At 41.5% G+C, this 17,066-nt stretch overlaps 1 protein-coding gene and 1 long non-coding RNA gene across 6 annotated transcripts in view; one reads left to right on the top strand and one right to left on the bottom strand.

The window, feature by feature from the left end:
• Positions 1 to 17,066, top strand: part of kirrel1b (kirre like nephrin family adhesion molecule 1b) — a 106,417-nt gene that overhangs the window by 57,516 nt on the left and 31,835 nt on the right. For all 5 annotated transcript variants that reach the window (XM_061797933.1, XM_061797932.1, XM_061797931.1 and 2 more), the window contains exons 3-4: positions 4,602 to 4,751; positions 7,912 to 8,069. In XM_061797933.1, coding sequence (XP_061653917.1) covers positions 4,602 to 4,751; positions 7,912 to 8,069 — 308 coding nt within the window. The remainder of the gene's footprint in view (positions 1 to 4,601; positions 4,752 to 7,911; positions 8,070 to 17,066) is intronic.
• LOC133489146 (uncharacterized) lies at positions 9,495 to 16,858 on the bottom strand. Its single transcript, XR_009791828.1, has 3 exons — positions 16,572 to 16,858; positions 11,120 to 11,169; positions 9,495 to 10,984 (listed from the first exon to the last, which is right to left on the bottom strand). It is a non-coding gene; the product is annotated as an uncharacterized LOC133489146 (long non-coding RNA).

The raw sequence follows: 17,066 nt of genomic DNA, 5'->3' as shown, positions 1-17,066 counted from the left end.
AAACTGAATAGTGAGGTGAGGCCACAGTATGCCGATTTTGTTTTTTACCCAACATTAAACATTCCCTGCCTCATAAGGCGTTTTGGTCGACAAAGTAAATACAAACGAAACAACGTTGCAAAAGAAATACTACCTTTTAGCAGAGTTGAAAAGCTAGCATTTTCAGAAATGCTGCAAACGTTTGAAAAACAGTATGAATCGCCTGTGAGAAAATACATATCACAAATGGCAATCCCACAAGTTTAAAACAGAGTGAAAGCTGAGATTAAAAGAAATCAAAGTAGGTATGTGTGTAAAATTTCAACGGATAAACCTGACGACAGCATGATCAAACAGATCTTGATATATGTAAAATTTTCCTGTGACATATATAAAGAATGGTGGCACGGTGGACGACTGGTTATAGCGTCAGCCTCACAGTTCTGAGGACCGGGTTTCAAATCCCGGCCCCGCCTGTGTGGAGTTTGCATGTTCTCCCCGTGCCTGCGTGGGTTTTCTCCGGGCACTCCGGTTTCCTCCCACATCCCAAAAACATGCACGTTAATTGAACACTCTAAATTGCCCGTAGGTGTGAATGTGAGTGCGAATGGTTATTTGTTTGTATGTGCCCTGCGATTGGCTGGCAACCAGTTCAGGGTGTACCCCGCCTCCTGCCCGATGATAGCTGGGATAGGCTCCAGCGCGCCCGCGACCCTAGTGAGGAGAAGTGGCTCAGAAAATGGATGGATGGATATATAAAGAATATTATTGTTTAAAATCAGTGAAAATGAACCAATTTCTGGCCAATGTCTTAATACAAAGACAGTATGGGTTGAGAGTTTGTGTGACCTTTTTTGTTGAATCTGAGTTTAAAACTTTCATAACTTCCTTAATATTTAGCCTATACTATTTATCCTAGGCTGAGCTCAATGGAAAGCTTGCTAAACACGGGAAAGGACAACATTAATAATCCATCCATCCATTTTCTGAGCCGCTTACCCTCACAAGGGTCGCGGGAGTGCTGGAGCCTATCCCAGCTATCATCGGGCAGGAGGCGGGGTACACCCTGAACTGGTTGCCAGCCAATCGCAGGGCACATACAAACAAACAACCATTCGCACTCACAGTCACACCTACGGCCAATTGAGAGTGTTCAATTAACGTGCATGTTTTTGGGATGTGGGAGGAAACCAGACACTTTAACCAGTCAACCACCATGCCTAACATTAATAATGATTAAGTAATTATAGAAAGCCAGGGGCCCAAGTTTACAATGTAATGGTCAAGAGTCAAACAGAGTTTGCAGATGGCGGTCAGGTGAAGTGCGATTTAATTTGACACTCTTACATGCATGAATAAAAAAAAATAAGTCGAGAACGAAGAAACGCTCCATAAGTTGTTAAAATACACAGGAAGGAATAAATATAGCACAGTTAAGAGGCATTTGTAGTTGATCAAATTCATAAAATTATTATTATCCATCCATTTTCATTACCGCTTACTCTCACTAGGGTCATGGGCGTGCCGAAGCCTATTCCAGCTATCTTCAGGCGGGAGGCGGGGTACACCCTGAACCGGTCACCAGCCAATCGCAGATCCATCCATCCATTTTCTGAGCCGCTTCTCCTCACTAGGGTCGCGGGCGTGCTGTAGCCTATCCCAGCTATCATCGGGCAGGAGGCGGGGCACACCCTGAACTGGTTGCCAGCCAATCGCAGGGCACATAGAAACAAACAACCATTCGCACTCACAGTCATGCCTACGGGCAATTTAGAGTCTCCAATTAATGCATGTTTTTGGGGATGTGGGAGGAAACCGGAGTGCCCGGAGAAAACACACGCAGGCACGGGGAGAACATGCAAACTCCACACAGGCGGGGCCGGGGATTGAACCCTGGTCCTCAGAACTGTGAGGCTGACGCTCTAACCAGTCGGTCACCATGCAGCCCCAATCGCAGATTATTATTATTATTATTATTATTTCGAATGACGGAAAATATGAGATATGGCAGGTCAGAGTAACATCACAAGAGACCTGGCCCGCACCTGGTCCAAAAAAATTTGGCAGAATCATAGAAAAATGTAGAATACAGAATACCATATGGATTTTAAAGATTATCTTAGTCAACTAAAGTTTTTGAGGGGGGTTTGTCAACTCGAAATTTGGGAAATGTTGTCCGAGAATTGTAGCGTGTGTAATTGCGCTATAGAGAAATTTCGAAGTCGTGATTAAAAGTATGACAACTTCTATGACATCAGTACTGTTGTATAGTGTTAAGGGGCATAATGCATGTTTTCAGCATGTTTAAAAGTTGAAGGATTTCAAAGTAGCCCGTGTATCTGTTACCATTGGTATATTTGTATGTCTATATATTGTACTGCCCCCAAGGGACCAAGACACACACATCAGAAGGAGCAGCATGTCTATGGAATTGAAGTAAAACATGTTCCTATAATTCTTTAATTTCTTTATATTCTATTCAATTATTTCATTAATGTATGTATTTATCAAGTACAGTATTAAGCTACGTTCACACTGCGGGTCAATTAGATTTCTTTGCTTAATATGACATGGTTTTCTGATTGTTTCATGTCAATGTGAACAGTACAATTGCAATTTTTTTTCATATTTCTTTTGTTTGAGGATGTATCCGATGTGAGAGCAGTATGGAGATGTAGGTCACGCTCATCCGACCTATACGTCATCGAAAGACGACAAATGTCACAATTGTTCTACAAAACATGCGTGACAAAAGCAATGGCAGACAAAGGAGCAGAAAACAATCAGTGGCAGAAAGAAGATGTTTTAGAACAGAGAATGTTGGCTCACGTTGCATGTGGGGCCATATTTACTTCCGTAAACACACCGGGCCTTCTGTTTGTGCAACGTGATGTCCTGTTTTGTGCGCCTGCATGTCTCTTCAGGTACGCATTCACAAAGTCCATTTTTTTTTGTAATGTGAAAAACTACATAAAAAGATTGGGCCAGATTTTTTTTTCTAACTTTCCAGATGGTACAACTGAGTGCAAAATAGCAGCTTCAAACCAAAATAGCCTTTTTTTTGTGCACCGTTATGATGGACGTACGCCGAATTTCGGGTTGATTGGTGAAACTGGTGTCAGGGCCTGAAGGGGGTTTTACTGGGGCCGCATTGTTTTCGGATTATTATTTTTTTTACGCTGGCTTCAGAGACAGACATAACTAAGGGTGAAACATCACACTAGTGGGCGCTCACTTTCTCATCCTCGTGGGTATGACATGAATTCAGATGGCGGAAGCAGGTGAGAAGGTGGTTGCAGCAAGTGAGGGGGAAAAAAAGGAGGGCGGGGGTTGAGGTGTGATTTGTGGAGGGCAACGCTGGACAAAAGTATTAGTGGAGATTACATCATCCACTCTGACTCCTCGCAGCATAGCAACCAGAGAGGTGACAGCACCCTGGGGACACAGGAGAGAGCGGGAGAAGGTGGAGGATGACAAAGAGGGGGAAAAAAGGGATGCCCACTAGGGTGAGAACACATGACAGGAATAATGACGACATGCTAACACGTTAACACACAAAGAAGTGGGACTTAACGAAAAACTTGCAATACGATATTACGATTTTTTTTTGCCAAAAACAACAATACAACAATTGCATGATAATGAATATATTGTGTGACAGATGATATCTACGTATGCACCTGACAAAAGGAAATACTTAATCACCAATAAGTCGATATTTAATCGGGGTGTATTGCTAAAGTAGCATAGAAACAGATATTTCACAAAAAGCAATATATTGAAAGAAAACCATGTACGTTACATCACAAAATAGACATTATCTCAGACTCCTAATGCATGCAAGGGGTGGGAATCACAGAGTAACTCGCCATTTGATGTTTTGCCAACTATATCACTATTATCATGATACAGTGAGATCATCGATATACTGTACTGGGGACAAACGTGTAACGTGTACTTCATCGTGAACGTCACGTCATTCATCAAGATGGAGTTAATGGTGTTTGAAACAATCATTTTGCCTTCAGTCTCAGCCCCTAGAAACTTATTTTGGCGAAATTTAACTCGGGAATTCTTCCCAAATGAGCTCCAATCAAAAGCAGGTATATTAGACAGATGGGCAATTTTAAAGAACTTTATTGCCTACGGCATCCAATGTGGGGAGCGCATGGCTTAAAGGATACATAATTTTGAGGATTTGTCGTGAAAAATTGGTGCGAGAGCCCGGTCAACATTGCTTACAGGTTTCATTTTTGACAGCTGGACAATATGTTGTTCCAAGCTTTCATTTATTTGTTTTTAATACATTCCGACAAAAGTTGGTGGCCCGTATTCGCCTGCATACACCCTAAAACAATCTGATACAATCAAAGCAATTTACAGATTCCCTCTAAATTTGTCATTATTATTCAAAAGTTTGAATCTGGTGCATTTTGGGAATCCCCATCCTAATTAAATATAAAAGGAACATATTTTTAGCGAGCATGTTGATGCATTGGAATGTATTGAAACACAACTAAAAGATTCCTCATGATCACAAGCATACAATTTTTGACAGTTTAGATAAAAGTTACCGCAGCTAATGTTTCATTGCTGTATTGTCTCCCTTTTTATTGTTGCAGCGTGGCCACGGTACAGAGTGCTGCGGGCTCTTGACACGGGCCAGTATAACCTGGAGATCTCCCGCGCCGAGCTGTCTGACGACTCGTTGTATGAGTGCCAGGCCACAGAGGCCGCCCTGCGTTCCCGAAGGGCCAAGCTCAACGTCCTCAGTAAGTCACAGCCTGCTAACCATAATTTAGCAATTAAATAATAATGGATCTATTGGAAATCTTCCTTCAATACATCATAATATGTAAAGCTTCAAAATTGTCATGAAATGTGAGGTTGGATGTCGACGATGCATTTTAACAGCTTTATTATTTTATGACGATGCTTTTCAATATCAATATTTTTTTCCACTCATTGATACAGTACATCCTGGTAGTGGGAATCACACAGTGTTATCACAATATTTTGATGATGGCATCAGGATACAGTGATGGCGCGAAAAGTTATATATTGGAAGCAAAGCAAAGCAAATGTATTTATAAAGCGCATTTCATACACAAGGTAACTCAATGTCCTTTACATGATTAAATGCATTTAAAAACAAAGAAAAACAACTTATAAACATTTAAAATAAAGAGAAAAAAATAAAATAAAAGTACAATTAAAACAGTGTACAGTGCAAGAAATATCACTTAAAAGTGGTAATGCTCTAAAAAGCATGAGGAAAAATAAGAGTTTTTATCCTGGAGTTAAAAAAATTCACACTTGCGGCTGATGTCACTTCTGTTGGAAACGTATTCGATTTGTGTGCAGCATAATAGCTAAATGCTGGTTCACCATGTTTGCTTTGGACTCTGTGCTCCACTATCTGACCTGAGTCTGTCGATCTCAGAGCCCTATTGGCTGTATATTCCATTAGCATTTCTTTCATGTATTCAGTAATTTATGGACCAGTAGCAGTACTTTAAAATCTATTCTAAAGCTGACTGGGAGCTAGTGTAAAGACTTTAGAATTGGAGTAATATGCTGATCTCTTTGTTCTGGTCAGAACTGGAGCTGCAGCATTCAGAATGAGCTGCAGCTGTTTAATGCGGAGTGCAGTCAGAAGACCATTACAGTAGTGAAGTCTACTTGAGATAAAAGCATGGAGGAGCTTCTCCTGGGCCCTCATGTACAAAGACTTGCATGGATTTCCTACTGCAACATGCTGTACGCTCAAATCCAGAAACGCAAAAAAATATCCAGATGTATGAATCTGTGCGTACACATGAATCCAAGCACATTTCTTTCGTACATCCCAATCAACGTAGAATTGATCGCACTTGTTGGAGTAGCCGACCCCTCACTTTCCACCCCCACATTTAAATATACAAACCATATTTAAATGAACCCTGCACCTGAGATCCCGCTCTCTGCATGATCAGAAAAAAGAAAATAAGCAAAAATATTAATATTAAAAATATTTTTTCTTGAAGTTGTGAAGTTGTTCAATGAAGTGGAGTTTCACGCGAAAATCCTCTTTTGGCACGCTGTCCTCCGGTGTTAACAACAAGCGAAAGAGGAGTGAATGGGACAGCGTGTGTGTGGCTGTCAATGCTGTTTTGTTCATCCATCCATCCATTTTCTGAGCCGCTTCTCCTCACTAGGGTCACGGGCGTGCTGGAGCCTATCCCAGCTATCATCAGGCAGGAGGCGGGGTACACCCTGAACTGGTTGCCAGCCAATCGCAGAGCACGTACAAACAAACAACCATTCGCACTCACATTCACAACTATGGGGAATTTAGAGTCGTCAATTAACCTACCATGCATGTTTTTGGGATTTGGGAGGAAACCGGAGTGTCCGGAGAAAACCCACGCAGGCACGGGGAGAACATGGAAACTCCACACAGGCGGGGCTGGGGATTGAACTCCAGTCCTCAGAACTGTGAGGCAGACGCTCTAACCAGTCGTCCACCGTGCCGCTGCAATATAACAAAGAGTGAAAAATTTAAGGGGGTCTGAATACTTTCCGTACCCACTATATTTAAGATACGATACATTGCACAATATTTTGACAACTGGGCAGTACCACGACAACAATATCTTGGAAGAAACAATATGTATGATACATCGTGATATAAAAATTTGTTCCCACCTAATATATACAGTACGAGGAATAGTGTACGTTACAGCACATTATTGTGATATAGTGACGATAGGGGTAGTACAGCGATGGCGTGACAATGACTATCTTGGAATATATGATACGTTCGATATCGACACAACATAATCAGGGTACATTATTATTTTAAAATGCCATTATGATCAGTGTGACATCGGTCAGTCGCAATATTTTATCAAATTAGTGTTATCAATAATGTATCGTAAGAAATAACGACATAATACAATACAGTATGTCACGATAATATTCAACATACCATCTCTTATAACATGATATAAGTTGTTGCAATATTTAACCAAAAAATAATGGTAGTGTGCCGATACAGCGACTGCACCATCATCGATATATTGAACGATGCGTAACAATATACACTGTATGTATTGTAAGGCCCACTACATACATAAGGATTTTTCAAATCCTAAAACAGTTTTTGTCTAACTCATTTTTGACACGGGCCACATTGTAGTCACGGTTTCCCTCAGAGGGCTATTGACTGTGAAATCATATAAATGTTTAGTCACCTCATAATATTATTACATACACACAACAAATTGATGGATACCTAGTTTTGAAATCAGAAGTCAAGGATAATAATCTGTTCAACTATAGTTCAGAAAATGCTTGCAATATCTCAACGATAATATTTATTACATTGTTCAGAAAATGCTTGCAATATCTCAACAATAGTATTTATTACATATGAGAATTTGAGCAAGAATCATGAAAGTTGTCAGATTATTTGCTTTCGCGGGCCACATAAAATGACTTGGCGGGCCAGATTTGGCCTCCGGGCCTTGCGTTTGACATCTGTGTTTTAAAAGATTATTTATCTGTGACACGATGATGTGACACTTGATGATGTTGATGATGATGATGATGATGATTATTATTATTATGCAATAATAAAACTGAACACGTTAACCACATTGCATCCAAGAAATAAGATAATGTCATACAAAAATTGGGGAAATAAATATTATATAATTAATATATGTCTATGTGTCAATGTCTGTTGATGAAGTAATAATTGGTAACGTTATTCCACACGATGGAGAGTCAATACACAGTCAGATATTTGTACCGTCACTCGTTCAAATGCATTTTAAACGCAAGCTATGGATATTTACAAAAAATGGGGCATCCACCACATCCATGTTTGCGCACACATGCATGAATAAAAATGATGAGTAACCCTCTGTATGTGTCTCCATCCTCTAGTCCCGCCTGAGGACCCGGTGGTGGAGGGCACCCCAGAGCTGCTGCTCATGGCCGGCACGCCGCACAACCTCACCTGCGTCACCCGAGGTGCCAAGCCGGCCGCACACATCCAATGGATCAAGAACGGGATGCTCGCCGAAGGCGCCCACCAGTCCACGGTGACTCAAACACATCACCTACACCATGACTAATTTAGGCAAAGGACTAAATGGAAGTAAAGCAGAGGTACAGTGTTGTTGGATGTGCAGATCAGCTTCTGATCACTGAATGTCAGAGCTTGTCCGATTCACAAGCATCACCCCTTATTGGCTGAAAGAGTTGTCAATGAAACTGTCAGAATAAGAGTCTTGATAGGTCCCCGCGTATATAGGAGATGACTTTCGAAGACTCCATTTTGTGTACGTCATGTTGCACAGCTAAGCGGAGCAACAGTGTTGTTGGATGCACAAATCAGTTTCTGCTGTGGATTTCGCACCTTGTCCCATTAATGTGGCATAGTCTCCAGTGTTGTACCTGAACAACTTCAATGAATGAAAGTTCATGAGCTTGTTCATATTCCGGCCGAACGTCAACCGAACCTAGTTCATTTGTGCCTGATTAATGTTTTTGAGAACCCGCTCATTCTACCGTCTTGGAACGGTTTTGGAACAAAAGTTCAGTTTCATTTTCATTCAAGAATGCCAGGATTTGTGAGGGACTTCCAGGACAAAACTCATCTGAACACACTATATCCATCCATCCATCCATTTGCTGAGCCGCTTCTCCTCACTAGGGTCGCGGGCGTGCTGGAGCCTATCCCAGCTATAATCGGGCAGGAGGCGGGGTACACCCTGAACTGGTTGCCAGCCAATCGCAGGGCACATACAAACAAACAACCATTTGCACTCACATTCACACCTACGGGCAATTTAGAGTTGTCAATTAACCTACCATGCATGTTTTTGGGATGTGGGAGGAAATCGGAGTGCCCGAGAAACCCGCGCAGGCACGGGGAGAACATGCCGGGGATTGAACCCCGGTCCTCAGAACTGTGAGGCAGACGCTCTAACCAGTCCCTCACCGTGCCGCCCACTGTGTATATATGTGTGTGTGTGTGTGTGTGTGTGTGTATATATATATATATATATATATATATATAGTTACTGTTATACTGTGTTGCGTTTTTTTTGTTTGCACATTAAGGACAAAAGTCATGTTTTTGTTTTAATTCCTTATTTTAAAAAAAACACCATTCAAGCGACACGTTTTCACGTTTAACTTGCTGCCTTCTTGGCCATGTCACCATTGCAAAAGAGATATTCTATTTTAACTAGTCTTTTACCTGGTTAAATAAGGTTTAAATAAAATACAAATAAATCTGGTTGCACCAGGATGCACTCCCTCTTATGACTGGTATGTGGCTGTGTTCAGAAGTAACAGATGACATTCAAACTCATGTTCAATGGGAGTCCACACACACCTGCTACCATTTAAGTTTTTCAGTGGAAAAAAATAACAACACATGCATAGGGTCTTACAGAAACGTTATTTATTTATAGGGAGAGAGAACAGAACAGAATGTAACCCAGTAGATGCATGTTTAACAGTTACTTGTGACCATTAAATAGGGTTAACGTCGCCATATGAACTGCCAAAACAACAGCGAAAACTTACCGCTTGGTGTTTTCTAAAGTTAGAAGGTGGCTGAAATGTCCAAGTTTGGGCAGTGACAAAATTACGCTGAATGTTAAAGCTGTTGATTTTCGTAGTTTTAATGTAAACACGAGTCCCGCGCGGATGTCACGACTCACTTGGATTGGCCTGCAAAGCCTAATAAAAGACTTGACATGACTTGTAGACGTGACTTTCTTCTGGCGTTTGATTGGTGAACTTGAGTCAAACATTACTATGGATTGGAGCAACGGCGCACAACGCGGAAGTCGAAAACGAAAGTCTAAAAATAGATTGTGGGCGCAATTATTGATAAATGAAAGTTGTGAGCGGCACGTAGATTATTGTTAAAAGTATCGTTTCCTCAAAATGTTCCTTGAGTAAATGTAGCACGTTACTACCCACCCCTGATTAAGGCCCCGCATACAAATAACACGTTTTGTTAAAAGTGAATGAAATATGACAAAGACAGAAAACCTCAGCCGTTCCACGGGAAGTTGCATAAAAACAGACGAACAAACAGACGATTCCGGCAGATCCGCGCTTAATCTTACAAGCAGAGTGCTGGATTAAAGAAGGGTTACGGCTCAAATTCCGCTACAAGAGCAGAACAAGTTCACTTTAAACTCTAAGCAAAGCTTGTTTGTTGGCTCATTCTTATGCTCTTTGCCTCTGGCACAAAAAAAAGGAGGAATTAGAGAGTATCTACCCCAAAGCAGACAGCAGCTCAGGAGTCCTGCACAAAAACACAGTAGAAAAAACACCTAGAGTAGAGCAGCAGCAACGCTAAAATAATTATACTGTCGTGATGCAAGAAAACAACGAGGGCGTTCTGTTTACACACAGGAGTTATGAGGTCACTTTCATACATGGAAAAATAATTCAACTTTTAATGTGCATTTTTACAGGATGTCTTTGAAACATACAGTACATCTTACACATACATCTTTTTTTGTAATTATTGAAGATGGTTTGGTGTTCAGTCAACGTAAAAGAACGTGTTTTCATACTCACTGAAAACAATTTCAATCAACTGAACATATGTGGATTGCAATGTTTTTGTAGCGTATGTGTTTTTGTAATCATTGAAGGCAGTATATTCTTCAGTCAGTGTTGTGTACGTGTTTTTGAAAAATACTATACTATGTGTGTTTTTAAGGTACGTTTTTAATATTCATTGAAGACAATTTAGTCAGTCAAGTTTGTTTTCATAACATACGTGGTTTCACAACCACTCAGTCGGTTCTTGGAAGTTTTCATAATCACATGAAAACAATTTATAGGTTCAATTACTCCTCCCTGAGAATGTCTGAACTTGTCTGCTTTCAGAAGCTAAGCAGTGTCTGTCTTGGCTAGTACTTGGATGGGTGACCACTTAGAAATACCAAGTGCTGGGGTTGGACAGTAGGCTGATCACCTTCTCCTGTAAAAATTACAGATTACAGAAACTGTAATTGTGGCCTAATGTGTTAAAAAAAATTAAAAATACATACGAGATTACTAAAGAATACTATTTTATGACGTGTTTTTCAAGGGTAAAAAAAAAAATAAACATTACCTTTCTTCTTCGCAATCTTAAAAGACGCTCGACTTGCGGGTGTTGAATTCCTGCAAGATGGACGAAATGGAAAATTCAAATCAGTACTGGGAACACGTTACATTGTAATGTGAAATGGTGGGACTAAATTATGTTTTTATGTAACAATGATTGAAGGAGCTAAATGTAGCTAACGCGAGCTGCAAACGAGTTACCTTCCCGGATCCCATTTATTCAAATCCTGGTCGGCAGACAATAAGCCAGCAAGCGGCCGAGAGCATCTCGCCAATGTATGGGCCGGCATTTTGCGCAATAGCTTTGGAACAAAGCGATTGGCTCGGTGCGTCATCCTTTATTCCCTGCATGATATAAGGTGTCATTCCTGTCGGTCGCAGGAATATTTTCTTGCCTTGGCGCAATAAATTTCTAGTACCGAAAGCTTTTTTACATTTTTTTTAACATTTTTTTCATTTTGTCTTCTCTCTTTTCCGCCATTATGTTTGTCTCTTCTCGTTGTCTCTTGTACCCCACCGGGCCGCCCCCTCCTTCCTCTTCCTCTTCTTCCTCTGAGGGAGGGACATTCACCTCAAGGCATTGCTGCCCTCTACAGGGTGTCAACCCTCATTGCCGTTATCCAGAGGCTTGACAATCACACATAAACTGCACAAGACCGTCCCCCACCCATGCCCGTTAAAAAACGCCATTGACGTCTTTAGACGGCATTGGCAGGGAATAGAGGGATTCTTAATGACGTCTTTGGACGGCATTGGCAGAGAATGAGTTATTTGAGTTAAGAAGTCAGAATCAGAATCAGAATCAGAATCAGAATCATCTTTATTTGCCAAGTATGTCCAAAACACACAAGGAATTTGTCTCCGGTAGTTGGAGCCCCTCTAGTACAACAGACAGTCAATTTACAGAACACTTTGTAGACATAAAGACATTGACAAAAAACAACAACAAACAACAATTGTGCAAAAAGATGCAGAGTCCTCAGTTCGAATGGCTAATATCGCAATAGTCCGGTGCAATGACCATTGTGCAAAGGGCACTGAGACTTCAAGGAGTGTATGCGGTTTAAAGTGACGAGTACTGCGATAATCTGGGACAATGGTTGTGCAAATGTTACAGATACTCCTCAATCAGTGTGCAAATGGAGCAGATGCTACTCTGGCATGAGTGGCCACTATATGCAAATAGTGCAGCACGGCGAGACAACTACAGTGAGTGCACGAGTAATACATAATACAGAAATGTGACAACGAACTCAAGTCAAAAAATTGCCAGCTTGTTGTAATGGAATTGTAAGTTAGCTGTTCAAGAAGTTGATTGCAAGAGGGAAGAAGCTGTTGGAATGTCTACTAGTTCTAGTTTGCATTGATCGGTAGCGCCTACCTGAGGGAAGGAGCTGGAAGAGCTGGTGACCAGGGTGGGGAGGGTCCGAGAGGATTTTGCACGCCCTTGTCTTAGTTCTGGCAGCGTGCAAGTCCTCAAGGGTGGGTAGGGGGGTACCGACAATCCTTTCAGCAGTTTTGATTGTCCGTTGCAGTCGGAGTTTGTCCTTTTTTGTAGCAGCACCAAACCAGACTGTGATGGAAGAACACAGGACTGATTCGATGACCGCTGTGTAGAACTGTCTCAGCAGCTCCGGTGGCAGGCCGTGCTTTCTCAGAAGCCGCAGGAAGTACATCCTCTGCTGGGCCTTTTTGAGGACGGAGTTGATGTTGGTCGCCCACTTCAGGTCCTGGGAGATTGTAATTCCCAGGAACTTGAAGGTCTCGACGGTTGACACAAGGCAGCTGGACAGCGTGAGGGGCAGCTGTGGCGAAGGATGCCTCCTGAAGTCCACGATCATCTCTACAGTCTTGAGCGTGTTCAGCTCCAGGTTGTGTCGGCCGCACCACAGCTCCAGCCGCTCCGCTTCCTGTCGATATGCAGACTCGTCACCGTCCTTGATGAGGCCGATGACAGTGGTGTCATCTGCAAACTTCAGGAGTTTGACAGTCGGGTTCGCTGAGGTGCAGTCGTTCGTGTAGAGAGAGAAGAGCAGCGGAGAGAGGACACAACCTTGGGGCGCCCCAGTGCTGATGCTGCGTGTGGATGAGGTGGCCTCCCCCAGCCTGACCTGCTGTGTCCTGCCCGTCAGAAAGCTGTAAATCCACTGGCAGATGGCAGGTGAGACGCTGAGCTGGAGAAGCTTGGATGAAAGGAGTTCAGGGATGATGGTGTTGAACGCTGAGCTGAAGTCCACGAACAGGATCCTCGCATAGGTCCCTGCACTGTCGAGGTGTTCTAGGATGAAGTGCAGTCCCATGTTGACTGCATCATCCGCAGATCTGTTCGCTTGGTAGGCAAACTGCAGGGGGTCCAGCAGGGGACCTGTGACGCTCTTGAGGTGGTCCAGCACAAGACGTTCAAAGGACTTCATGACCACAGATGTCAAAGCGACAGGCCTGTAGTCATTCAGACCCGAGATTGCAGGTTTCTTGGGGACTGGGATGATGGTGGAGCGTTTGAAGCAGGACGGAACTTCGCACATTTCCAGTGATCTGTTGAAGATCTGAGTGAAGACTGGCGCGAGCTGGTCCGCGCAGACTTTGAGGCAGGATGGAGACACGTGGTCCGGGCCTGCCGCTTTGTTAATCTTTTGTTGTTTGAAGATGCGTCTCACATCCTGTTCATGGATGGTTAACGCAGAGGTCAGAGGTGTGATTGTGGTCGCGGGTGCGGCCGGGTTGGTGTGTGGTGTGAAACTGTCCTTTTCAAATCTGCAGTAGAAGGTATTCAAGTCGTTGGCTAGTGTGCTATTGTTCTCAGCTTGGGGGGATCGTCGCTTGTAATTAGTCAGCGACTGGAATGCATGCCAGACTGATTTAGAGTCGTTTGCGCTAAACTGTTTTTCCAATTTTGCTGTATAGATCCTCTTTGCAATGTTAATTTCTTTGGTCAGCTGGTTTCTAGCTCGATTATACAGGGCCCTGTCCCCGCTCTGATATGCGTCCTCCTTAGCTTGGCGAAGCTGCTTAAGTTTAGCAGTGAACCACGGCTTATTGTTGTTGAATGTGCGAAATGATTTTGTTGGAACACAGACCTCTTCACAGAAACTGATATAGGATGTGACAGTGTCCGTATATTCATCCAGGCTGCCAGCTGAATTTTCAAAGACACTCCAGTCTGTGCAGTCAAAGCAGCTTTGAAGTTCCATCTTGGCTTCATTTGTCCACTTTTTGACTGTTTTCACTGTAGGCTTCGCACATTTAAGTTCTTGCCTGTACGTCGGTATTAAGTGAATTAAGCAGTGATCAGACGAGCCCAAGGCTGCACGAGGTATAGCACGGTATGCGTTTTTTACCGTGGTGTAGCAGTGGTCTAAAGTATTATTTTCCCTGGTAGGACAGTCGATGTGCTGCTTGTATTTAGGGAGTTAGTTTAGGGAGTATTTTAGGGAGTTCGTGGTTGAGTTTAGCTTTGTTAAAGTCCCCGTAATGTAATGTAAGTAATGGTACTTTTACTCCATTACAATGATCTAAATGTCGCTCGCTACTATTATTTATCAATTATTACTTATGTATCAACTATTTCGTGCACGAGACTACGACTTCGACTTTTGCATTGGGCACTGTTTCATATTTCAGATTTCAGATACTTCAGCTCACTTATAACTTGACAAAACACAGTACAGTCAATTGCAGATGTCTTTGTTGTTTATTTTATTTTTGTTTTTTTATTGTTTGTGCTATTTACTCAGTACTTGAGTAATTATAACACTGTGTACTTTTTACTCTAAAGTAATTTTTTGGAGGACTACTTTTTACTTTTATTTGAGTCACATTATTGTCAAGTAACAGTACTCTTACTTGAGTACAATATTTGGCTACTCTTCCCAGCTCTGGAGCAGACATCTTCTATTGCTACTCTTACATTTAAGCAACATTTTTGCTCATCAGATCAGCTGGTGTCGTATTTGTGGCACTGGTCTTTTGTATTTTCGCGTTGAAGTGCTGCGGGTCGTGCCCCTGGTTGTGGTCCCAGTGGAACCGCAAAGAACACGTAACATCGACGACAAGAGTTGAGTCACTAGTACATCTTGTATTAATTAGGAAACGCGCCTACAATTATCTAATTACTTTATGGATGTTAATGTTAAATGTATTAAGCGACGGAGGGATGTTAGGGATTATGCCACAACACAGAATTAACTAACTTCAAATTCAGAAATGGCCAATAAAAACAGAAAAAATACTGTACTTAATATTTTCCTGGAGGATGTATTTGGGATTCGCGTTTGAAGTTGGTAAGAGTGAAAAATTAAGTGAAACAGACAATGATTTTAGTCAATTCTTTTCCAGAATGAGTGCTTAAAGAGGAGGATGCTATTCATGTGGCACAGCTTGAAGCAGGCATCAGGTGCAGGTGGAGATGGGCCTGGCTCAAGTTGGAGTCCAGAACAAAAAAGCAAAGAAATGAGGCAAATTTAATTTTAATCTTAAATTTGTACATGTACTTGAGCGGTGTAAATAAATGTTTTTCTGTGTGAATAATTTTTTTTTATTTTGCCTTATTGTACTCTTCAGAGTCTTCCAGATTGCTTAATTTATGTTAAAATAAAAATAATATAAAAATATCTGCGGGGTGACGGGGGAATCCCCCCAAACACCCCCCTACAATGTTTTTTTTCTTTTTTTCTTTTTGTCTGTGTGTGAGACCTTTTTCATGCCTTTGGTGTTTTCATTTCTGTATACGGTATTAAACCCCAGATTCTTGTGAATCTTCCCCACACTCTTATTAATCTCTACCATATGCTTATGAACACTTTCTGTACTCTTAAAAACCTTTTAAACTCTTAAACATACAGTAATGTACAGTAGTACCGTACACTATGTCCATTTTACACAATGTGTACACATTTAATTCCTTGTAATATGTGTTTTGATTAATTTTATTGTATTTTTCTCTTACAGTTTTAATGTTTTAGGCTAAGAAACATTTATTTATCCACAAAAAAAATTAAAGCATACACACCAAATCCTGCAATGTTGCAAATATTGTATATTGAAAATAGATTCCGCAATGCAGTGAATCAGCAATAGGTGAACCGCGATACAGCGGGGGAAGACTACGTAGCCCCAGACATGACATGGGGGGGGGGGGGGGGGAACTATTTCGTGCGCACGATGTACTACTTTGTGCGCACGAACTACCACTTTGTGCGCACGAAATAGTTATTCTATACGTACGAAGTAGTTGTTCGTGCTCACGAAATAGTTACAGGGTGAGCACGAAGTCCATACTGGACACGAGGGTAAGGAAATCGAGCCCACCCTCTTTCGAAGTTGAAAGTCGAGGCAGAGTTGCAGTTCTGACAAACACACAAAGAGTAGTAGCAAAGTAGCAAACATAGACCCAATCAAATAACTGCCTAAATCTAGAATAATAAGATATTGACTAAAACATGATAAGAAAAGAAACTTACCCTGAAGCCATCGCATGTGTCTTGCCTTTTCGGCTGCGTCGTTTGTAACAAGTCCATAAAAATGCGTTCGACTTGGTTACCCTCAAGTCCAGTACGGAGGCACTGCTTCTTCGTGCGCACGCTGTAACTATTTCGTACACAAATTAGTAGCTCATGCACGAACTAGTATATATATATATTTTTTTACATGTCATGTCTGGGGCTCCGTAGAACACTGTATACGTTTTCATAATCTTAAAGCCAATTTAGTTTTTCGTCGATTTAACATGTACAATATATATATAACATGTTCTCATAATCATTGAAGAAAGTTTAATCTTCAGTCAACCAACATACTGTACATATATTTGAAATACATGTATTTTATGTATATATATATATAATTTATTTTTTTCAAAGTAATTGAAGACATTTTATTTCTTCAGTCAAGGTAACAGGTGTTTTTGTAACGTGTGTTTTAATCATCAATGAAGAGAATTAGTCTTCACTCAACCT

The sequence above is a fragment of the Phyllopteryx taeniolatus genome, chromosome 14 (genome assembly GCF_024500385.1).
Source record: "Phyllopteryx taeniolatus isolate TA_2022b chromosome 14, UOR_Ptae_1.2, whole genome shotgun sequence".
Taxonomy (NCBI): Eukaryota; Metazoa; Chordata; class Actinopteri; order Syngnathiformes; family Syngnathidae; genus Phyllopteryx; species Phyllopteryx taeniolatus.
Note: the sequence above shows the minus strand (reverse complement) of the source record. Positions and strands in the feature narration are given on the sequence as shown.